Raw genomic sequence first — 25,054 nt, 5'->3', positions numbered from 1 at the left:
AAGACGTTTCCACTTGTGGGGGGGGTGGTGGGGAGAGTAAAACTAAAGACCATAAATTTCAGGTAAGTCACTGTAAATCCAGCAGCAGAACGTTCTTTAGCTAGAGAGTTGTGAGTACGTGCAGCTTGCCACCGCAGGCAGTGGTTGAGGTGAATAGTATCAAATCTATTTAAGGGAAAGCCAGATGAGTACACAAGGAAGAAAGGGATGAAAGAATATGTTGATGGGGTTCAATGAGGAAGGGTTGGGGGTGGGGGGGAGGTGCTCGTGTGGAGCATAAAAGCCAACATGGACCAATTGGGCCGAATGCCTGTATCTGTGCTGTAGACTCGATGTAGTTCTATGAATATTTAGCATTACTCAGCAGTAGTAAATTCAGGTCATTTTAGCAGAACTGTCAATTCTCCCAAAGCTGCCAGTATAAGAGGGACCCTCAGTTTTCCATCGGTTCTCCTTAATTGGGTTTCCATTCTTCCCACACTCTCAGCGTTTCTTCAGCCCGTCAATCTCTCGATTCCCTTGAGCCGATCCTTCTGCTTTAGTTATTTTCCGTTTCCTTCAGTCAGACTTGGCTTGTGGTCAGGAACATCCTTACCTCCTGTGGGTGAAACGACTGGTTTTGATACTGAAGGAGATACATTCAACACCAGTAGTGGCAGCTTCCGCACCTCATACCCAGTGTCTACCTTTAAAATTGCCCTTCTCACCTTCTGTCTTTCAGGTGTGATGTTAAACCAATGGCCACTTCTGCTCTCTCAGGTAGACATAAAAGATCCCATGGCACTATTTCAATGAAAAGCAGAGTTCTCCCTAACATCCTCGCCAACATCATTGAAAAAAAATCTCATTACTGTTTATGGGAGCTTGCTGTGGACAAATTGGCTGCCACGTTCCCTAAATTATCACAATGACTGTACTTCAAAACTACCTCATTGGCTGTAAAGTGCCAGGTCATGAGGCCGTGAAAGGCGCTATATAAATAAAAGTCCTTTCTTGCCAGTTTTCAAGCGGTGGAGAAGGACAGTTATCTTGTTTAAAACAATGTTGAGAAGCAGGGCGTGGACACGATCAGCCTTCACTGCCTCCTTTCCTCCCTGATAATAATCTCACCTCGCTAATGCTGCCAACCCTCTAGGGTTGTCCTGGAGTGTCCAGGAATTTAAGATTCATCTCCCGGACACAGCTTCAAGCAAAACATGGGAGAAAAGCCACGTTGGTTTGTCAGTTATATTGGACAAATGGGGATAGAAGGCCGTTTGACAGGGCAGGGGGATTGGAGCACGGGGAACTTCCGACATTACCTCCAGGAATAGCTGCCAATCAGAGCTGGCAAGTCTAATCCCTGCCCCCAGTGGTCAGATGAGCGATTAACATTCACCTCCAAGGCTCATGTTGCGCAGGATAAGCTTCTGGGTGCAGTAAGGGACAGTGCCCTCATAAACCCACCCCAGAACAATGAGTTTGCACCCTCGGGGGCCTGGGGGGGTGGGGGGGTAGAAAATGGGACTGGCTGGGAAAAAGAGGAGAATAAAAATGCATCATGGACATCAATAAAAGGGTGCTTTGAACTTCCACACTGCCCCACTCCCATCCCCTTTAAAATGATGAAAAGCGAGACCCAGTGAGGAGAGGGTAAAAGTGGAAACACAGGAGTGTGAAATAAGTCCCACTGATTCCATTCACACATATCATAGAATAGAATCACACAGAAGGAGGCCATTTGGCCCATCAAGTACATGCCAGCCCTCTGCAAGAGCAATTTTTAAAAATTTCTTCATGGGGGTGAGGGCGTCGCTGGCTAGGCCAGCATTTATTGCCCATCCCTAATTGCCCTTGTTCAGAGGGTATTTTTAAGTGTCAACCACATTGCTGAGAGTCTGGAGTCACATGTAGGTCAGACCAGGTAAGGACAGCAGATTTCCTTCCCTAAAGGGCATTAGTGAACAAGATGGGCTTTTAAGACAATCGTTTCATGGTCACCATCAGTTTTAATTCCAGATTTTTACTCAATTCAAATTTCACCATCTGCTGTGGTGGGACTCAAACCTGAGTCCCTAGGTCATTCTCCTGGTCTCTGGAATACTGATCCAGTGATAATAACACTTTACCACCACTTCCCCAGCAACGTGCCTAGTCCCACTGACCTGACCTTTCCCCATAGCCCTGCAATTTTTTATTTTCCCTTTAGAAGCTTATCCAATTCCCTTTTGAATGCCACAAATAAATCTGCCTCCACCACACTCTCAGACAGTGCTTTCCCAATCACAAACATTCATTACGCTATGAAGATTTTCCCATGTTGCTATGGGCACTTTTGCCAAGTACCTTAAATCTGTGTCCCCTGCCTGGCTCCTTCTGTCAATTGAAACAGTTTCTCCCAATCTACTTTGTCCAGGCCATGATTTTGAACACCTCTATCAAATCTCTCAAGCTTCTCTTCTCCAAGGAGGACAGTCCCAGCTCCAATCTATCCAAGTAACTGAAGCACCTTATCCTATAAAATGTTAATGCCTGGAGGTTATTTTTCTTTTACTGTAACATTTTTAATAGATTTTTGATACATGAATTAAGCTTCAGGATAGATTTGGGAAGACTGTTGATGTTATGTGCATTAGCACAACTCTGCTCTGTTTCCATTAGGCTCTGAGCCACTGGAGTGCAGCCTTAGCTCTTGCTCTTCGAAGCTACTCCAGATCAGAATGATCTGAGCGGAGACTGAAGGTGTTTACATGTATCATAGGAACCAAAATACCAAAAGACATAGCTTGGCTACCTTCCAAAGTGCTACTTGGTCCCACTTTTTGGAAACAGAGAGAGTCACATTTCTGTGGGGTTGAGATGCTATTTGACAGATTAAAGGAGCAGGTTTTCGAAAATTAAAACACAGGGGCCGGAATTTTCCAGGCCTTCACGCCAGCAGGATCTTCCGGTCCCGCGGATGTGAACAGAGAATTCAATGGCCCCACCGTGGGGGTCCGGAAAAGCCTGGCCAGGGAGTCTTCACCTTTAAGCAGATTCAGGAACTGAGGGCAGAATTGTCCTAGATTTGCACCAAGTGCGGTGTTTTCCTGCCAGCAGAACAGTAAATCAGGCAAGGTTGGGGGGGGGCCTTACTTTGCATCCCATTACTGGGATCCAAATTGGGTTCCCCTCGGCCTCCAGCGGGATTCGCGTTCCGCCATGATGGATACCATCGGCTGATCCCGCTGTGCTTTCACGCAGGCATGACACCGATTTCTGACCCTCACGTCGTATTATTATCCACACCTTCCCCCCACCCCGCCCCCCCCCCCCCCGGTCTGCCGTGATGTCCGCTGCCAACAGAACCGGACAATTCGATCTCCAGTCTCTAGATTCCACAGCGGGCATGGGATTTGTTATCCCCGGGCTCAATTATCCCAATGCTCCCCTGACCAGCCTCCCATCTTCCGGCTCCTGTAAACTGGATCTCATCCAAAGCTCTGCTGCCCGTGTCCTAACTCACTCACACCAAGTCCCGTTCACCTGTAGTCGCTGATCTACCGATGAGTCTTTCTCGCTGGACTTTTGTTTTTTCAGCAAAATTGCATACCATTGAAAAACAAACACTGAACAAGAAAGAGCCATCAATGGTTCACTCAGGAAGTTAAGGACAGTGTTAGATTGAGGGAAGAGGTTTATAAAGTTGCAAAAAAAACAGCAACGAGTCTGTGGATTGGGAAAGTTTTAGAAACTGGCAGAGGGCCTCAAAAAGTTAATAAAAAGGGAAAGTAATAGAATATGAGAGTAAACTAGCCAGAAATATTAAAACAGGTTGTAAGAGCTTTTATAACTATAAGTCAAGAAGTTTGACACTGTCCAGGACAAAGCAGCCCACTTGATTGCCACTTCATCCACAAACATTCGTTCCCTTCACCACCGACGCACTGTAGCAACAGTGTGTCCCATCTACAAGATACACTGCAGGAATTCACCAAGGCTCCTTCGACAGCACCTTGCAAACTCATGACCACTACCATCTAGAAGAACAAGGGCAGTGGATAGATGGGAAAACCACCACCTTGAAGTTCCCTTCCAAGTCACCATCCTGACTTGGAAATATGTCGCCATTCCTTCACTGTCGCTGGGCCAAAATCCTGGAACTCCCTCCCTAACAGCACTGTGGGTGTTACCTACACCACATGGACTGCAGCGGTTCAAGAAGGCAACTCACCACCACTGTCTCAAGGGCAACTAGGGATGGACAATAAATGCTGGCCCAGCCAGCGAAGCCCACATCCCATGAATAAATATAAAAAAATATATAAAAAGGAAGCAAGAAGCTAAGGTAAATATTGGCCCCTTAGAAGCAGAGACAGGAGAAATTATCACAGGGAATGAGGAAATGGCAGAGGCATTGAACAAATATTTTGTGCCTGTCTTCTTAGTGGAAGAAACACGTTTCCTACCAGGAATAGATGGTAATCTAGGAGCTAAAAAGAGTGAGGAAATTAAGGAAATTATTATCAGCAGAAATAAAGTACTGGAGACACTTAAGAGACTAAAATCCAACAAAACCCCAGGACCTGATGGCCTACACCCTAGGGTTCTAAAAGAGAGAGCTGGAGAAATAGTGGATGCACTGGCTATGATTTGCCAATATTCCTTAGATTTGGGAACAGCCCCCATCAGATTGGAAGTTAGCAATTGTTACCACGCTTTTCAAGAAAGGAGAGAGAAACAGTGAACTACAGGCCAGCTAGCTTAGCATCATTCATTGGAAAATGGTTGGAATCTATTATTAAGGAAGCCTTAACAGTGCATATAGAACAGCATTGGAACACAGATTCTGGAGGGGTTTGATAGGGTGAACACAGAGATTGTTTTTGCTGGTCGGGGAATCTAAAACACGGGGGCACAATCTCAGGATGAGGGACTGATCATCTAGGGCTGAGATGAGGAGAAATTACTTCACTCAAATGGTTGTGAATCTTTGGAATTCTCTACCCCAGAGGGTTGTGGATGCTCCATCGTTGTGTACATTTCAGGCTGGGAGGGACAGATTTTTGGTTTCCCGGAGAATCAGGGGGAATGGGGAGCATGCAGGAAAATGGAGTTAAAGCCCAAAATCAGTGATGATCATGTTAAATGGTGGAGCAGGCTCAATGGGCTGTGTGATCTACTCGTGCTCCTATTTCTTGTGTTCTATCAACATTAGGCCCTGGTTGAGTAACACCTTGATTTTAAAATTCTCATCCTGATCTTCAAGGGACTTCATGGCCTCACCACGCCTCCCCATCTCTATAACATCCTACAGCCCTGCAACCCTCCGAGAACTCCGCAAACTTCTCCCTTTCTAGTGTCTCGTATATCTCCCCCCACCAATTTTAATCGCTCCACCATCTGCAGCCATGGCTTCAGCTTCCTTTGGGCTCTGGAATTCCCTCCCGAAATCTCTCCAGCTTGCTTTCCTCCATTTCAAACCTATCTCATTGGCCTGACTTTTGGTCATCTGACCTAATATCTCTTCATAATATTTAGGAGTCAATCCTTGTTATCCACTCCTGAGAAGAGTCTCAGGGTGGCTCAGTGCCTGGAAGGTAAAAGTGGTGGCCGTCTCTTGAGCTATGAAGAGCATCAAACTTAAAAAGTAAAAATGATAAGATAAGAGTCATTCTTTATGGACTGAAGGAAAACAACTGAGCAATGATAAGCTTTTAAAAAGTGTTCCAAATTTTAGAGACGTAACACAAGAGGTCAACCATCGCTCTCACAAACTGGTCTACCTGTCAGGGTTGAGTCGGTCGTTTACAATTGGCTAACACTACCTGGATTTAGCCATTAAGTTCAGTTGTTTTGAAAGGGACCAGGCCAGGTTAGCACTTAACAGCAGAGCCTCCAACAACCCGTAACACCATGGGAAAGCCACTGGCGTATGAAATTACATGCAACCGTGACAACTCCAGTCAGGAAGCACAGTCTGTGACAGATATGCAAATCCTGTTCCGAGCATCCGCACTGTGTCAAGTAGCGATAACACGTCTAGAAGAGAACAGTCATGCATTTTATTAATTCTCTGGGTCTAAACTCATACTTTCCTCCATCAGTGGCTGAATTAAATTTCACAGCTGAATGGGAGTTTCAACACAGTCATTTCCATTCTCATCTTCTCCACAATGGTTAATAAAATCCTTTAAGCCCCACCAGAGGCTGGTTATCTATAGATCTTGCCTTATTTGAATGGCCCACTGTAATCTGGGCTTTGCCATGTACATGGGGATAAATCAGGATGGCATTCGGAAACACTGCACCCACAGTTTAAAGAACTTTCTTACACAACTTTCTGCAGACAAGGGACAACCAACACAGAATAAAGCCCCATTAGATTTCGCTGTTTTGGTTACGATCGCGCCACCGCTATTTTGAAGAGGGGGAGAATTTCTCCACCTGTGCCCTAGTCAATATCCGTCAATCAACACCATAAAATGACTTACGCTTGAAGAAGGAATAAGAGTTGAAGTTTCCCACAGAGAAGAGCTCTTTAACCCAGACACATGCATCAGTCCCTGGCACTATCATCTTACTTTCCTCCCTCCTCCCCATTTTATTCTCCATTTCGCCTCCTCCCTCCACCCCCACCATATTCTCCAAAATAAGGATTACTTGCCAGTGTCAGGCTTCAAGGATCTTGACTACCTTGTCCAAGTGGTGTTTACTTGTGAGTCTGGACAGTGAGCTGTTCAACTGTGTAGGTCATTAGAGCTGAAGAGAGTGGCATATGTACCCTACATCCACTGCAGTGCTCTTATCAGCAGGGGTCACTGGTTAGGGATCAGCAGCAACAAAATGCATTTATACTGCGCCTCTTGCTATAGTTCAATAGCTTGTGACATTTTGCAAGAGTGTTATCGACAAAAAAGCAGTTGTGATAGAAGTTACGTAAGGAGATTTTAGATATAGCCCAGGGGGTTGGCAGTGGCATACTGGTAATGTCAGTAGACTAGTAATACAGAGGTTTAGGCTAATGCTCTGGGGACATGGATTCAAATTCCCCCTATAGCAGCGGGTGGAATATGAATTCAATGAATAAATCTGGAATATAAAGCTACCATCAATAATGGTGACCATGACAACTATCATTGATTTTTTTCTTTACTTAAAACCCATCAGGCTCACTAATGTCCTCCAAGGAAGGAAATCTGCCATCCTTACCCGATCTGGCCTACATGTGACTCCAGACCCACAGCCATGCGGTTGACTCGTAACTGAATTCTGGAATGGCTGAGCAAGCCGCTCTGTACAAGGGCAATTAGGGACGGGCAACAAAAGCAGGCCTTGTCAGCGATGCCCACACCCCATGAAAAAGTTAAAAAAAAGGGTGACCAAAGTTTGCTCAAAGAGAGGCAGATTTTACAGAGCATTTAAAAGGAGGAGAGAATGGTGAAGAGATTTAGGAATGGAATTCCAAAGCCTAGGGCCAAGGCAGCTGAAGATACAGCAATGAGAATCAGGGATGGGTAGGAGGGCAGAATTGGAGCAGTGCAGCAATCTCAAGAGGATTGTAGGACTGGAAGAGTTTACAGACATAGAGAGATAAGCAAAGACGTGTTTCTCTCTCTAGGCGTAAAAGCTACTGTTGTGGCCAGACTGCACAGAGAGAATGGCTACATTAATGAGGAACTGGATGAGCGCCAACATGAGTCAGCACCTTTGGGAAAGGAGTGGAATAAATCTGGGATCAAATCCAGGATCTTCCAGCATTTTTGAGGCCTCAGTGACTCACTGGATAACGTTGTTGATCTATCGGGTCAGAGGAAATTAATGCTATCCATTTTTGAATGGCCAGCTGAACATCTGAAAGCTTCTTTGGGGCTCTTGGGCTGAGTCTATGTTGCAAACCAGTTTACATCGCCTGGCTGGAATTCAAACTTTGCAGGCCAAGAGGCAGCCTGCACACGTGTGTGGTTTGGACAGTCCTCTCACAGCAGATTTTTTTTCTCTATAAAGAAAATGTTTTGAGTGCAGTTAGCAATGCCCACACTCTCCAGACATTTTAACTCAACTGCAGAAGGGTTTAAAGAAAGGACACAGGAGATCAAAAAGACTCATTCAACCCTGTGTAACAACAGCTTAGAGAGCGAGTTCCAAAGCTGAGAGCCTAGACGACTGAAGTACGGCCACCAACGGTTGGGTGAAGAAAACCAGGGAAGTGCAAGAAGCCGGAAATGGATGAGCGCCGATATCTCAGATGACGTAGGGCTGGAGGGATTTACAGAGATAGGGTTGAGTGAGGGCATGATAACAAGGATGAGCATTTTAAAAACAAGGTATACCAGAGGCTTCAGGGTTTAAAGATTAAACTCTGGGATACCAATGTGAGCAGCCTGGGAGAAAAATCACATTGAGCACATTTTACTTTAATTTTCTTCAAATTCCTTTGTTGTAACGCTGGAGCCGGGAAAATTACCGGTCCACTGGGTGGAGCGATTGGGAATGATAGTCATGCGGTGAAACTCCCAGGAAGAATTCAAACCAGAGCTGGCAACCGTCGCTGCCAGACTAAGTTTAACCCCCACCATGGCACTACCCTGCTCAGGTACCATCAGGTGATGAGGTCACCCCCTCCAAGGAGGCCCCTGTACCACCTCAAACTGGATATGAAGTCAGCTCTCCAGACCACTCTACCAGTTCCAGGCCCTAAGCTTCGGAATTCCCTCCCAATTGTCTCCCAGTGACTCAAGTTTTAATAGTTCACCTGGTGTAGTGCTGCGGAGCCTTGCTCTCCCCTTGCGGATATGGAAAAAATGACTGAAAGAGTCTCGGGTGTAACAGTGCTTTCACTAGGATTGCTGTGAAGTACAAGGGCCAAATCTGGAATTTTAACTTTTTGTCCAATTATAGAGTTTCTTTTTCTAAATGCCGGTCGTGTCTGGAGGCTGACAACCTGATCTGTTCAATACTCGGGCGAAGTCCTGCTGCTTATAGACAGGGATGGACGTAATTGGAAGTCATGAGTTATAGAACTATAGAATAATTCAACACAGAAGGAGGCTATTCGGCCCATTGTGCCTGTGCCAGCTCTTTGAAAGAGCTATCCAATTAGTCCCACATTCCGGCTCTTTTCCCAGAGCCCTCCAATTTCCTCCTATTCAAGTTCTTATCCAATTTCCTTCAGAACGTTATTACTGTACCTGCTTCCACCAGCATTCCACAGTGCAGTCCATCCTCTGGCCTGTCACTGTGCAATTTTTCCTCATGTCACCTCTGTTTTTTTTTGCCAGTTACTTTAAATCTATGTCCTCAGCCACTGGAAACAGCTCCTTTACGCTATTAAAAGCTAACATGATTTTGAACACTTCTTATCAAATCTCCCTTTAACATTTTCTGCTCTAAGAACAGCCACCTCAATTCCTCCGTCTCCCCACATACATATGGACAAGGAGCAGGAGTAGGCCATTTGGCCCCTCAAGTCTGCTCCGCCATTTTTTAACAAGATCATGGCTGGTCTTATAGTAACCACAGATCTGCATCCCACCTACCTCTGATAACCTATCACCCCCTTGCTTACCAAGAATCTATCCACCTCTGCCTTAAAAAATTCAAAGACTCTGCTTCCACCACCTTTTCAGGGAGAGAGTTCCAAAGACTCATGACCCTCTGAGTGAAAAAAAATCTCTTCATCTCCATTTTAAATGGATGACCCCTTAATTTTAAACAGTGACCCCTTGTTCTAGATTCTCCCACCAGAGGAAACATCTTCTCCACATCCACCCTGTCAAGACCCCTCAGGATCTTATATGTTTCAATCAAGTCACCTCTTACTCTTCTAAACTCCAAAGGATACAAGCCTAGTCTGTCCAACCTTTCCTTATAATAAATGATAACATTCTATTAGCTTTCCCAATTACTTGCTGTACCTGCATACTAGCCTTTTGAAATTCGTGCACTAAGACATCCAAATCCCTCTTCATCTCAAGCTCTGCAATCTCTCACCATTTAGAAAATGTGTTTCTCTTTTATTCTTCCTGCCAAAATGGACAATTTCACATTTGCCCACATTATACTCCATTTGCCAGACCTTTGCCCTCTCACTTAACCTATCGATATCTTTTTGTAGCCTCCTTATGTTCTCCTTACAAATTACTTTCCTACCTATCTTTGTACCATCAGAAAATTTGGCAACCATCCCATCCATCCTTTCATCCAAGTCAGTTATATAAATTGTAAACAATTGAAGTCCTTTCACGATCCCTGCGGCACACCACTCCTTACATCTTGCCAACCTGAAAAAGACCCATTTAAGCCTACTCTCTGCTTCCTGTCAGCCAGCCAATCTTCCATCCACGTCAATATGTTACCACCTACACCATGAGTTTTTATTTTACGCGATAACCTTTGATGTGGCACTTCATCAAATACCTTCTGGAAATCTATGTACAGTACATCCACTGGTTGCCCTTTATCCACAGCACATGTTACTTCCTCAAAGAACTCCAATAAGTTGGTTAAACACAATTTCCCTTTCACAAAACCATGTTGACTCTGCCTGATTACCTTGAGCTTATCCAAGTGCCCCGCTGTAGCTTCTTTAAGAATAGCTTCTAACATTTTCGCTATGGCAGAGGTTAAGTTAACTGATCTGTAGTTTTCTGCTTTCTGTCTCCCTATCTTTTTGAATAATGGAGTTACATTTGCTATCTTCCAATCTAATAGAACATTTCCCAAATCTAAGGAGTTTCGGAAAATTAAAAGGGCATCAACTATCTCACTGGACGCTTCTTTTAAGACCCTAGGATGAAGTCCATCAGGACCCTAGCTCTTGTCAGCCCGCAGCTCCAACAATTTACTCAGTACCACTGACTTCTCTGGTGACAGTAATTTTCCCAAGTTCCTCCCTCCCTTCTATTTCCTGATTTATAGCTGCTTCTGGGGTGTTATTTGTATCCTCTATAGTGAAGACTGATGCAAAATACCTGTTCAATTAATCTGCCATTTCCTTGTTTTCCAATATCAATTCTCCAGACTCACTTTCTATTGGATCAATGCTCATTTTGTTAATTAATTTCTTTAAAAAATATTTATAGAAACTCTTACTATCTGTTTTTATATTTCTGGGTAGCTTTCTCTCATACTCTATTTTTTTCCCTCCTTAGTAATCTTTTAGTCACCTTTTGTTGTTCCTTATATTCTGCCCAATCCTCTGGCCCTCCACCTATCTTTGCACAATTATATACTTTTTCTTTAAGTTTGATACTACTTTTAACCTTTCTAGTTAACCACGATGGTGAGTCCATCCCTCGGACTTTTTCTTACTTGTTGGAATATATTTATTCTGTGTATTCTGAAATATCCGAATAAACATTTGCCACTGCATCTCTATTGACCTATCCCTTAACCTAATTTTCCGATTCACTTTAGCCAGCTCTGCCTTCATGCCCTCATAAATGCCCTTATTTAAGTTTAAAAAATAGTCTCAGACCCACTCATCTCTGCCTCAAACTGAATGTAAAATTCAAGCATATTATGGTTGCTGTTACCTAGGAGCAGCTTTATTATGAGATCATTAATTAATCCCATTTTGTTGCACAATACTAATATAGCCTGCTCTCTGGTTCCCTCCAGAACATGCTGTCCAAAGAAACTATTCCGCAGATGTTCTATGAACTCATCTAGGCTACCTTTGTCACCAGGCATAACATGCTCTTGCAGGGGCCCAACGCAGAGATGACAAGCTAAGTGCTTCCTAACCATTTTATGATGACTGAAGTCCCTCATCCCTGGTAGCATTACAGTAAATCTCTTCTGCACCCTCTCCAAGCCATTTTATCTAAAGAGTGGTGCTCGGTATTGGCCACAATAATTCAGCTGGGGCCAAACAAGTTTTCCAGGAAGGTCTTGTGTAATTTCTTCACTTTAGATCAAAAGCATCATTCAGCATTAAGCAGATAAGTGAGATTTTATTTTTCCCTGTGACATTGGCAGCAGTATACTAAACAACACCAGTGACAAGGCTGCATACCTGCACACTCATCAGATGTTGTGGTGTAAGTCATGCACAACAGCCCCCTGTTCAGAAATTCAAGTTGTTTAACTTACTCTAGTGGAAATTGTTCAGACAATGTGAAATCCATTGACAGGCATTGCTTCTTCAACTGAGCTTATAAATAACATAAGAATAAAAGGAATCTGCACACAGAATGGAAATGGTGCGGTGATTTACAGACATTTCCATTTCCAACAGTGGCATTACATTAAAAAAAGACACGCAAAGCTTTTGAGATTCTGGGGACAGTCATTTTCTGATGAACATGTAAATAAATAACTGGTTCCAATTAGTCAGCTCCAGCAGAAGAAACTCAACCAATGAGTTACTTACCATTTTCTCAGGTTATATTTTAACAGAAAGAATACAGGTAGTCACTATTCATTGCCATGTGTCAGCAAGAAATACTGGACCTTTCCTGACTCTGGGTTTTTTATGTTTAAAATTGGGAAATAAAAAGTTACTTATCAGGTGGATTTAAAGCTGTAGAAGCCATGCTCTGGCCTTTACAAGCTCCTTATGTGCTTTGATGCGTTCCTGGAGATTTCATCATTTGTCCTCCCACCTCCAACCCACTCGCTGCCATCATTGACCATACAACATGCCCATCGTCCATGGCTTTCCATCCCAACTGGGAAACCAACAGAGACTCCTCATTACCCGAATGGATGAATCTTCGCCGTCAGCCACACACCCTGCCTTCCCCCATCGAAAATGTTTTTAGAATAATGAAAAGTCTTCGGAGAAAATGAAAGCGAGCACCAGTTTTAATCTCCCCTTTCATCCCGCCATCGGTTGTGCTCTTTGGTTTGCTCACAGCGGCGCGCTTATAGCTTAATCTCCAACTCCCTCTCAGAAATTGAAGGTCAACCCTGGAGGTGGGCAATCCCGTCTTACTGCAGGGCTGTCGGGCCCAGTGCTTTGGAGTTTCTGCCTTTAATCTGGGAACCTTCTTCCCCGAGTCCAGCTTCTCTTCTCGTCCCTACCATTCTAAATCATTTTCAGGTGAAAACTGCACCCGGGTGTTTCCCTCCCCTTTCAGTAACTCATTAGCTGGTTTCTGTCTAGGATGGGGTTAAATTGTCCCCTTTGATTCTTTAGAGTGCCTTCTTGACACTATGACACTGACTGATTTCTTCCTCATCGTGATCCTCCAGTCTCTTAACTTAATTGCTGCCAGTTGTCGAAATGCATATCTCCCAAATCTATTGATCCTTTGCTCCATTGCACTTTTTCTATTTCGTTTTGAGATAACATCTTTGTTATGCTTTCTGCACCTCAGCAAATAATTTTTATTAGCTTTTAAATTTCAGAGAATCCTGGAATGGTTGCAGCACAGGAGGCCATTCACCCCGTTGTGTTTACTGGCCCTCTAACAAAGCAATTTATCTAATGCCCCTGTCTTTTCCCTGTAGCTCTGCATTTTTTTATTTTCCAGTTAATGATCCAATCCATTTTGAAAGCCTCAGTTGACCATACTTTCACCACCCACTCAGGCCAAGAATTCCAGATCCTGACCACTTGCTGTGTGAAAATGTTCTCCTTGTGTCGCCATTGTTTCTTTTGCCAATTACCTTGAACCTGTGTCCTCTGGTTCTCCATCAGTCCACCAATTTCCAGTTTCTCCCTATCTCCCTGCCCAGACCCCTCATGATTTTGAACGCCTCTATCAAATCTCCTCTCAACCTTCTCTTCTACAAGGACAACAGTTCCAACTTCTCCAAGATATCTACGGAACTGAAGTTCCTCATCCCTGGAAACACTCCTGTGAATCTTTTCTACACTCTTTTTAATACCTTCACATCTTTCTTAAAGTGTGGCGTCCAGAACTGGGCACAATAATCTAATTGAGATTGAACCAGTGTTATATACAGGTTTAAAGTAACTTCCTTGCTTTTGTACTCTATTTCCCTATTGATAATCTCAGGATGCCATATGCTTGTTTCACTGCACTCCCAATTTGTCCTCAATGATTTATACACCCTGGTCCTTCTGCTCCTGCATCCCCTTTAGAATTGTATCCTTTATTCTAGATTGTCTCTCCATGTTCTTCCCACCAAAATAAATCATTCCATGCTTCTCCGCATTAAATTTCATCTGCCACTTGTCTGCCCATTCCACTAACTTGTCTATGTCCATCTGAAGTGTTACACTATCCTCTTCATGGTTCACAATACTTCCATATTTCGTATCATCAGGAAAATATTGAAATTGTGCCCTGTACACTTAAGGCCTAGGTCATTAATATATAACAGGAAGAGCAGGGGTCTTAACACCAACCCCTGGGGAACTCCATTACAAGCCTTCTTCCAGTCCGAAAAACATCCATTAACAACTACTCTATTCCCTGTCACTCAGCAAATTTCGTATCCATGTTGCCACTGTCCATTTTATTCCATCAGCTCTAACTCTGCTCACAGGTCTGCTGTACAGCATTGTATCAAATGCCTTTTGGAAGCACTAAGATAAAAGCAAAATACTGCGGATGCTGGAAATCTGAAACAAAAACAGAAAATGCTGGAAAATCTCAGTATCTGTGGAGAGAAAAACAAAGTTAACGTTTCGAGTCCGAATGAGCTCTGAAGAAGGGTCATACAGACTCGAAACAGAAATGTGGTTCCCTCTCAAAGGACCTCTGAAATGGTGTGGCAAGCCGCTTGGTCCATGGGTAATTAGGGATGGGCAATGAACGCCGGTCCTGTCAGCAACACCCACATCCCACGAAAGAATAAATTAAAAACCTCATCTGATCCCGATGCCTTAAGTACAGATTTTAATTACAGACAGACAGCCTAGCCAATGCCTCCTCATCAATTTTAACTACCTCCTCTGTCACCATGACCTGGGCAGCATCTTCTTCCTCGGTAAAGACAGATGCAAAGTATTCAGGCATTAAACCTCCTCTTGGTCCCTAATCAGCCCCATTCTTACCACATTTTACTATTTGTATGTGTCTCCAAACTTCACATGTTTGACAGCACTCAAGGATACACGAAAGAACAGTGCAAAGGCCTGATTAAAATAAGTCTGTGCCTATGCCTTGCCTACCCCGGGCATCTGGGTATGTGCAGCCATCCTCACTTGGCACCTTTGAACTAGAAATTGTGGCTTTAAGTCCCACTCTAAAGGTTTGAATGTATAATCCAGTTTGACAAGTCCAGTACAGTACTGGGAGAGCACTGCGCTACCAGGTCAGGGGTGCTGTCTTTCTCAGGCGATGTTAAATGAGACCCTGTCTGCCATTTTGGATGGATGCAAAGCATTCCATGGCAATTGCGAAATGCAAAGAATAACTTGGGAATTTTTCCAGTGTCCCAGTCAAATCTTACCCCTCAACAATATGGGGATAAGGCTGAAACATGCTGTTGAGGGAGAAGATCAGCCATGATCTTATAGAATGGTAGAGTAGGCTCAAGAGCGCTGCAAAGTCTACCCCTGCCCCTATATTATCATCAATAAATAATAGATCATCGGTCTTTGCTGCTTGTGGGAGCTTGCTGTGTGCATATTGGCTGCCGCATTTCTTAACATTGTCACAGTGGCTGCGATTTTCCATCATGGTGGGACCCACCATGGGAGATCTGGCAGCCCAGGCAAACATGTCTAAAGATTGGAGGATGATAGGCACTATCCAGTTAGAACAAGATTCCCTTTTTAGTTGCACAAAGTTTACCAATTTCTGCCCATCTAGTTAATGGATTCTTCCTTCACTTTTACCTACAATCTACAAATGTTAAAACCCTAACCTAGCACAACTAGCACAACTAGCACAACATGTCTAAAGATTGGAGGATGATAGTCACTATCCAGTTAGAACAAGATTCCCTTTTTAGTTGCACAAAGTTTACCAATTTCTGCCCATCTAGTTAATGGATTCTTCCTTCACTTTTACCTACAATCTACAAATGTTAAAACCCTAACCTAGCACAACTAGCCATCACTTCTTCAATTGACCTACTCTTAACACTGGGGCTTTGGCCTGTCATGTAGGTCCTTCAATGACTCCACCATTCCAGTTAACAGCACTAAGAAAGCAGAAAGCCAGCTGCAGAATGGGGAGGATCTCTCTGTGGATTAGATGCAAATATGCTAATTATAAAAGGCACACATTTTAGACATGGTGAGCAAGTCCTCGGCAGTCAAACTTGCTTTGACATTAAAATTAGATGAGCAATTCACAAGTAAAGGAGAGGATCTAAAGTGTTTTTAAACTCACCTGATCTCCATTTCAGAGGCTGCTGTGAACCATACGATTGAGGAAGCTGAGAGTACAGATCACAGATGAGTTCGGTGTTGGCACACATCACACTGAAAGCACATCTGCACAAAGGGATACCCTCGAGAGAGCCACGAGAACGTTCAGTGCTGATCGCTCTTGTTCACCTTTTATTCAGCAATTGAGCCAAGAATTCCGATTCAGGAGGGAACATCCTAATTTCAGGCCAATCCTCAAATTGTAGCAAACAGATTGTTTTGTGCAAACCTTTCCCAATGGAGCAAATCTGAGATTGCCAGGGTTTTTATAAAGTAGGGAGATTAAAGGATTACAAAGTGGGTGGGTGCAGCAGTTAAGATACACTTCACCCATAATTTCACTGAATGGTGGAACAGGCTAGAGGGGCTGAACAGCCTCCTCCTGTTTCTGGAATCACTTGCTCTTGTTGCCTAAAAAGTTATCTGTTTAGCTTAGTTCTGGCTGGAAAGGCTTGAATACCTCTCGAGGCACCCACAACAAGTTTGCTTTTAGCGCCCAAATATTTCTTAGGAATGAAGTGAGTTCTGTAAAACGAAGGTCAACTCCACGAGATCACCTTCTAAAAACTTGGTATCAAGCAACTTAAAGAGCCTGCTCTTTGATGGCGCTGAGTACCAACATCTTCAGAGTCGTGATTTTTGTGGAGCTAGCAGCAGCATTAAAGTCATCGGATTCACTAGGCCATCAACTGACAGAAAACACATGTCTCCTGGCATCAGCCTCAATAACACTGACAAGCTTATTTTATCATTGTTACTGGTGACACAAGACTGTATTTCAGGAACTGGTGGCATTATGAAACTGTGCTAGAGCAGCTCATTATAGCTGTGATCTCAGTTGACCAACACCTCCACCATTCGACTTTAAGAACTCAATTGCTGTGGTATCTTTCTCTAATTTGACACCGTCCTTGGTCATGTGGGAAGCCAAAGTGGGTGGAGCAGTGAAAAATCACATGATAGGTGAGAATCAGACTTCTCTCCCAGATCCCTCTTTCTATGCCTTTTTGATCTGTTCAATCCAATGAAGAGGTTTTATGGTAGACACAACTTACTAGCACCTTTAAAACAGTAAAATGTCCCAAGGCACTTCACAGAAGAGTAAGCAGACAAAATCTGACACTGGACCATGTAAGGAGATATCAGGATCAGTGGTCAAAGAGGCAGGTTTCAAAGGATGTCTTAAAAGGAGAGGTGGAGAGGTTTAGGGTGGGAATTCCAGAGGTTAAGACTCAGACAGCAGGAGGAATAGCCACAATGCTGGGATATAGAAACAGAGACTTGCATTTTCTCTGTTCAGACACTGGCAGACATGCTGTGCATTTTATGTTTCTATTTCAGATTTTCAGTGTTAATATATTTCTTTTCCTATTAAGTAAATATGATTTCTGTTATGCACAGGTAAACCAATATTTTTTTAAACAAAACCTCAATCCAATTTGGAATCACTGCCTTAAGGAAAGACATTGCATATCTCTACTGGAGACTTTGGATAATTCAGAAAAGGAGCTAACTGCACAAATCTCTGTGAAACTGGGGCAGACGAGCTCTGGTCTGTGTGGTTACTTTCAGTATAAGTGATGCTGCTAGAGACAGTGAGGTGGTTGACCATTAACTGCCTTCTGAAATAGCACAACAAGTCACTCGGTACAAGGGCAGTTAGGGATGGGCAACAAATGCTGGCCTTGCCAGTGATGCCCAAATCCCCTGAAAGAATTTTTAAAAAGTTCCTTTAAGGTAAGTAATGTGGGGGTGGGTAATGTTGAATATATTCAATGACTCAGCTGCCACTACTTACTGTGGAAGAGGATTCCAAAGGTTAATGACCCTCTGAAAGGAGAAATTTCTCTTCATCCCTGTCTCACACGTGAGTCCCTTATCCTGAACATGTGTCCCAAGTTCTAGATTCCTAGAAATGTCCCTTCAGCATCAACCCTGTTGAGTCCCCTCAGGATCTTATATGTTCCAATAAGATCACCTCTCATTCCTCTAAACTCTAATGCTTACAGGCCCAACCTGCTCAACCTTTCCTCATAACACAACCTCTTCAATCCAGCAATCAGTCTAGTGAACCTTCTCCGAACTGCCTTCAGTGCGAGTATGTTCTTCCTTAAGCAATGAGATGAAAACTGTACGCAGTACTCTCAGTGTAGTCTCATCAATGCCCTGTATAGTTTTAGCAAAATGTTCTTACTTTTATACTCCAGTCTCCTTGCAATGAAGTCAAATTTCCCATTTGCCTTCCTGATTACTTGCTGTACATACATGCTAACTGTTTACGTTTCATTTCGGAGGACATCCAGATTCCTCTGTACTGTAGCATCCTGCAGTCTCTGTAGGAGGGATGCATTCTAAAGATGTATTCTACATCTCCTGGAAAAAAATTCCCATCAGCTGGAGGAATTGAACATGTTGCAGTACCTGTTTGAGACAGTAGAGGGAGCCCAAATGTTTATACAGCAACAAAGAACTTGCATTTATATAGCACCTTTCATGGCCTCACAATGTCCCAAAATGCCCCACAACTAATGAAGTAATGTTTGAAGCCTACTCGTTGTTGTAAAGTAGAAAACACAACAGCTGATCTGCGCTCAGCAAGATCCCAGTAATGTGATAATGACCACACAATCTGTTTTAGTGATGTCGTTTGAGGGATAAATATTGGCCAGAGCCTTAAGGGGCAACTTCCCTGCTCTTCTTCCAATGTCGGAAACTCCAAGTCCACCTGAGAGAAGAGGCAAGGACTTAATTTCACATCTCATCTGAAAGACAGATACAGCTCATTATGGAGAGCAGGAAAGGTTGAATGAACATTTAGGGGTGGTCACTTTGATGATGAAACATTTTTCTGCTTTCGCAGCTCTCATTATGAGTCTAAGCAGAGGAAACCCTACGATTTTCGCCTGCCTCAATATACCTCCATTTTTAAAAATTCTTTCATGGGTTGTGGGCGTCACTAAGCAAGGCCAGCGTTTGTTGCCCTTCCCGAATTACCCTTGAACTGACCTTGTTAGGTCATTTCAGGGGGCAGTTAATTGTCAACCACGTTGCTGTGGGCCTGGAGCCACACGTAGGTCAATGCCAGGTAAGGATGGCAGATTAAATACAAAAATATAAAAACAAAAAACTGCGGACGCTGGAAATCCAAAATAAAACAGAAACAGAAATACCTGGAAAAACTCCGCAGGTCTGGCAGCATCGGCGGAGAAGAGCACAGTTGACGTTTCGAGCCCTCATGACCCTTCGACAGAACTAAGTAAAAATAGGGAAGGGGTGAATTCCTAATTTTACTTAGTTCCGTCGAAGGGTCATGAGGACTCGAAACGCCAACTCTTTTCTTCTCCGCTGATGCTGCCAGACCTGCGGGGTTTTTCCAGGTATTTCTGTTTCTGTTTTTTGTTAAGGATGGCAGTTTTCCTTTCCTTCCCTAAAGGACATCAGTGAACCAGATGGGTTTTTATGGCAATCTAGTGGTCCCACAGTCATCATCACTGAGGCTAGCTTGATATTCCAGATTTATTAACTGAACTCAAATTCTACCAGCTGCTGTAGCGGGATTCAAACCCCTGTCACCAGAGCATTTGCCTGGGTCTCTGGATTACTCGTCCAATGACATTACCACCATGTAGCATATTACAGCAGCACAGGATATTATAGCAACACAGGAACCTACAAGACTGGTTATGACCATTGCATTTTGTGTGACCGGAACCACCTTCCAAATTGTGCCCCGCACCATTACAATGACCCAGTTTGTAATCTGGGATCAATCCGCCAGTCTAATGCCAAATTGTGGGTGGATTTGTGCTCATCATCCACCACCAGCCTCACTTTAAACGTCTCGCCACAGAGTTCAGGGATTGTCATCTAATTGTATCCGAGCTGGGTTTCCCGTTCAGGTCCCGAGGACGTGGACAATCACATCTTCTAACCCAGTGGCTCAGCGGGTAATACTCTCGCCCCCAAGGTGAGAAGTTTGCAGCCGTTGCCTTTCCCCTGAAGTGCGAAAGGGAGGCTGCCCTTTTCCTGGTGGACATAAAAGATCCCAGGGCACCTTTGCGAAGGGGAGCAGGGGAGTCTTCCCAGGTGCCCTGACCGATTTGTAATCCCTTAATCACATCAGGAAAACAAATGATTCTGAGGTGGAACTTTTCCCCCGTTGGGCGCGCGGTCGGGGGGGTGGTGGAGGATGGGCGGGTCTGGGAGCATGCCTGGCAGTCGGAAGAGCGCCCGCTGACAATATCGTGCGAGTGCGCGATAACGTCGGGACGCCTGCCTGGCACCATCTCGCGTGTTTGTTTTTAACGCCAGCTCAGGTCGGACATACGCCCATCCATGAAAACATAAAATTCCGCCCCTGGGCCCATTTATCACAAAACCGTGGGATCTTGCTGTGCGCAATTTGGCTATCACGTTCCCTGAATCACAACGGTGACTGTACTTCGGAAGTATTTAATTGGCCGTAAAGGACTGTGGGATACCCTGAGGTTGTGAAAGGTGCTACGTAAATGCAAACTCCACCCCCCCGGTTTTTTTCTCTCTTTTTTCATATCTTACTGTCTCCCCCCAATTATTTTGTTCAGGCTTCTTAACACACTAGAGGTCACCCTGGCTCCTCCCATCATTTTATGTCTTTGCCTTTATGTTGAGGCTGAAAGAGAGTCCAAAGGCTGGAAGGATGAAAAAGTCACCGAGAATGAGAAATGAGATGATCACTTCTGGATCCAACTTGTGATACAGTAGGTGTGAGTCACATACAAACATTCAAATTAGGAGCAGGAGTAGGGTTCAGAAAAAAAGGAAGGCTAGAGGGGGGAAAAATTAACACAAAATACGAACCTCGAAATGGTTGTTTCTCATTTTGATGGGCAAATGCTTTAGCGCGTTTGTGTGAAACTAGTTCGGCGAGGATTTCAAACCAGGCACGGACCCATCAATATTAACGGGGCGACCACTGCAGACCTTCCCGAGATTTGCGACACTAACCAGTCGAGCATTTGTCAATTGTATCAGTCACAGTGATTTCCACAGAAAGGTTGTTCAGCTTCCAGTGGTCCTGTGTCAAATTGAGCCCTGAGGCGCAAGGAGGTCCCGACATTTGATCTCCGGTCTGTGGTCAGTTAACCAGTTTCATGCAGAGTGACACAGAGGCAATAAGATTGACCTCGCACAATTTTCTTCTCATCCGTGACAGGCAGCAGTAGATTATTGAATGGCCTCCACCCCCCCACTCCTTTGCTAGGTTGTTGCATGCGTTATGCTGAGAGACGGTTACGTTATGGATGCCCCCCACAGTTCAATAGCTTGCTGATATTCGCTTTTGGGCACAAACAGTTGGCACCGCTGGAGCTATACATCAGCACAAGTCTTCACAGCAGAATAAGAAATTGGAGTGGGGCAAAAATGTAAAAATGAGTCCAATATTTTAACAAGTCAACTGGGAGCAGCAACATCCAACTGCATTTGGAAACATTTCCACGAGGAAGTTAGGAACACACCATCTATTCTTATCAATTTAGGCATGCACAATTTCAACTACTGTCTAAGCGAGAGGTGCTAATGTTGCAAAATAGTCCAGGGTCAAACAGCTAATTGAAAATGCATCGTTATTTATACGGTGTAGTAATGGCTTTCACTCAAACACAATTTCTTTTTATTGGTTAATCTGTTTGTTAAAAGGAAACACAGACAAATACACGCACTACCACATCACAGCATTATTGCCTTTAATAGGTTGAACGGCTTTTAAAATTGGGTAACATTATTGTCTCGGAGGTAATAAAATTAGCAGAAGGCAAGGTCAGGTTTGTGGAGTATTACGAGGACTGTGCTGGTAAATACATGGCCCTTTGTCTGCTTTAGTTACATGAGACACCACTAGGCATTTCTAGATTCACTGATTAAAATCCAGATGGCAGCAGTTTCAGTCCTGGTGTCTCCACAATTTAAAGATTAATCTTCAGGAGCAATGCAAGGGAAAAATCATTAAGAATTAAAAAAAAAACAATTGTGTGTTCCCCTCCCACCCCCCACCCCCTCTTTTCTTTGAACCCCTTTGTTCATTAATCAGAAAGATGTTGGGGGCTGGGAAAAATTATTTTTTGACTGATGGTCCAGAATGCCCAATTGGTGAGATAAGACACTACGCCACAGAGATAGGCATGTTAAGACGGCCAATGGTGGCATGATGAAGGCAGAGCAGTTGGAGGTGGGAGGTCATGTGAACATGCGAATTAGGAGCAGGAGACGGCCACTTGGTCACATGAACCTGCTCCGTCATTCAATAACGTCAGGGCTGATCTGGGATTGTAACCTCGGCCACCCCTAATAACCTTTCACCCCCTTGCTTATCAAGAATCTATCTAGCTCTGCCTGAAAAATATTCAAAGGCTCTGCTTCCACTGCCTTTGGAGGAAGGGGGTTCCAAAGTCTCACGACTGAGTTAAAAAAATTCTTATCTCCATCTTAACTGGGTGACCTTTTATTCTGTAACTCTGAACCTGTGTCCTAAATTCTCCCACGAGGCGAAACACTTTCTAAGCATTGATCCATTTAAGCTACTTTTTTAAAACATGATTCAATGAGATCACCTCTTGTTTTTCTAAACTCCAGGGACTATAAACTTAGTCTACTCAATCTCTCCTCATGGGTCAATTCCCTCATTCCAGGAACCAGTGTAACGAGTCTTCAGTGCATTGCCTCTCAGACATGTACTTCCTTCCTTAAGATAAGGAGACAAAAACTGCACAAAGAGATCCAGGTACAGTCTCACCTGTATAACTAGAGTAAGACTTATTCACTCTTATACTCCAATTCCTTTGCAACAGAAGCTATTATTTGCTTTCCTAATTGCTTGCTGTACCTGCACATTAACTTTCTATAATTCATGTACATGACCAAAGTCCCTCAGAGTTCAAACATTTCCCATTCGGGTAAAAAAAAACACAGTATAGGATATCTAACACATGAACATAAGGCCTTAATAGACCATCAGGCTTGTGCCCCTTCATTCTATTCAATCACAAATCAAAGTAAACTACCAGGACATCAATTTATAAACACAAGCGCGCACAATTGCCGAGTGGATGATCCATCTTGGCCTCCTCTGGAGGTCCCCAGCATCACTTATAAGTCAAAACAAACCTTTATCACAATAGGCAAGGGTTTACTAAAATTATCACTGGCATTTATATAGCACCTTTCACAATCTCAGAATTCCCAGCAATTAATTGCTTTCAAAGTGTAACTACATCCCTTAATGAAGGCAACCTGTCAATGTGGCCTTTTGCATGTGACCTCAGTCCTAAACAAATGTGGTTGACTCCCTCCCAGTTGGTTGGTCGGCTGGTTTGTGACACAGAGTGGCACTAACAGCGTTGGTTTAATTCCGGTACTGGCTGAGGTCAGCCCTGAAGGCCCCACCTTCTCCGCCCCGCCTCTCACCTCAGGTGTGGTAATCCTTAGGTTAAACTCACCGCCTGTCGTCTCTCTCTCTCTCTCTCTCTCTCTCTCTCCCTAATGAGTGAGCAGCCTGTGATCCTCTAGGACTACGGAGCTTTTCACTTCACCTCACCCTCTGAAACATGCCCCAATGTTGTACCAAGCTGCCAACAGAGCTGCTGTTAAAGATGAAAGGCCACCACCATTTGGGATGCGCAATAAGCATCGACCTTGCTCAGCGCCCAAAAAGTGAACATAAGCATCAAAAAGGGTGCGTCCCCAAAGCTGCCCCAGAGGCTGCAGCCCCACTTGAGTTACTATTTCTTTCCCTTCAACCTGAGCTGAGAAAGCTGAGCTCTCATGCTGCCCCCCCACAGCCGGTCATTAACATTACTGACCCACACAGACCTCTCCAGCTCCAAAGGCAGGAGAGACCCACAGTCAAAACCTTTGCAGTAACAAAAGTAAAGTGTACGTCCAAGTTTATTACACATGGGATTGTTTCCAGATTGCACATTATGACATTAAATCATAGTGGAAGCACATTTCATTCCCAGTCATTTGCTTCTCCTGCAATGTGAAGTTAGAGTAAAGAAAGAGGGGTTGCAAGAAAAACTCAAAGCATTAAGACCAAACGTAGGTTCAACCAGACCTTCTCCGATGAGATAAATGGGTCATATGATCTGTACCAGAACGAAGCAGGAAATGAGATCATTGCAGGTAACAGGTGTCAGTTGCCTGGAAACAAGGAAGTTGGTTTCAGGCATGAAGTAGTGCAGCAATAGCGTAAACCTTCCACCTCTACAGGGACAGCACATCAGTGTTTCCCCTCTCCCCTCCTTCCTCACTCTTGGGAGACCTGTTAATCCCCAAGTAGTGAGACAAATACATTTACACATTTACCAGCTACCCCCCCACCCCCCACCCCCCCACCACCAGCAGCATTTGGAAATCTGCCCAACAGATGAAACTTGTCAAATCATTGGGCTTTCTAAAATCGATACACAAAGCACAACAATGCATCCAGATTTTATAAACAGGATTTGAAAGAAAAACTAGATTCAATACTCACCTAAGAACATAACCCACCTCCAAAGGCTAGGACATACTACTATATTCCTCACTGTAACCCCAAACTACACTGCGTTCAGCCTTCTGGTTCTAATGGCATTCACACTCTTCGACCCTCAGCTTCAGATCTTTTACACACTCAATTATTTCTGAGATGGGTGCTATGGAAATGCAATTTATTAGTGGTGACCCAGAGAAAAATTAAAAACAAGACAAGGTCTCCATGGTGAATGTTGATGTGATTCAAGGCAGAGCTGGACCCTGTTTGTGGGTGGGGCTCTGATCACT

The 25,054-nt window shown here is 43.9% G+C and overlaps 1 protein-coding gene across 4 annotated transcripts in view; it reads right to left on the bottom strand.

Moving 5' to 3' along the window:
• LOC121281094 (protocadherin-1-like) overlaps positions 1–25,054 on the bottom strand; it is a 397,262-nt gene that overhangs the window by 355,472 nt on the left and 16,736 nt on the right. Inside the window, exon 3 of one of the 4 annotated variants that reach the window (XM_041193768.1) lies at positions 1–598. The exons of the other annotated variants lie outside the window; for them this stretch is intronic. Within the exon in view, the coding sequence (XP_041049702.1) occupies positions 563–598 (36 nt within the window). The 3' untranslated portion in view covers positions 1–562. The remainder of the gene's footprint in view (positions 599–25,054) is intronic. 4 annotated transcript variants of the gene reach the window in all.

Source organism: Carcharodon carcharias, chromosome 8 (assembly GCF_017639515.1).
Source record: "Carcharodon carcharias isolate sCarCar2 chromosome 8, sCarCar2.pri, whole genome shotgun sequence".
NCBI classification, from domain to species: Eukaryota; Metazoa; Chordata; class Chondrichthyes; order Lamniformes; family Lamnidae; genus Carcharodon; species Carcharodon carcharias.
This window is presented reverse-complemented; position numbering and strand designations above follow the sequence as displayed.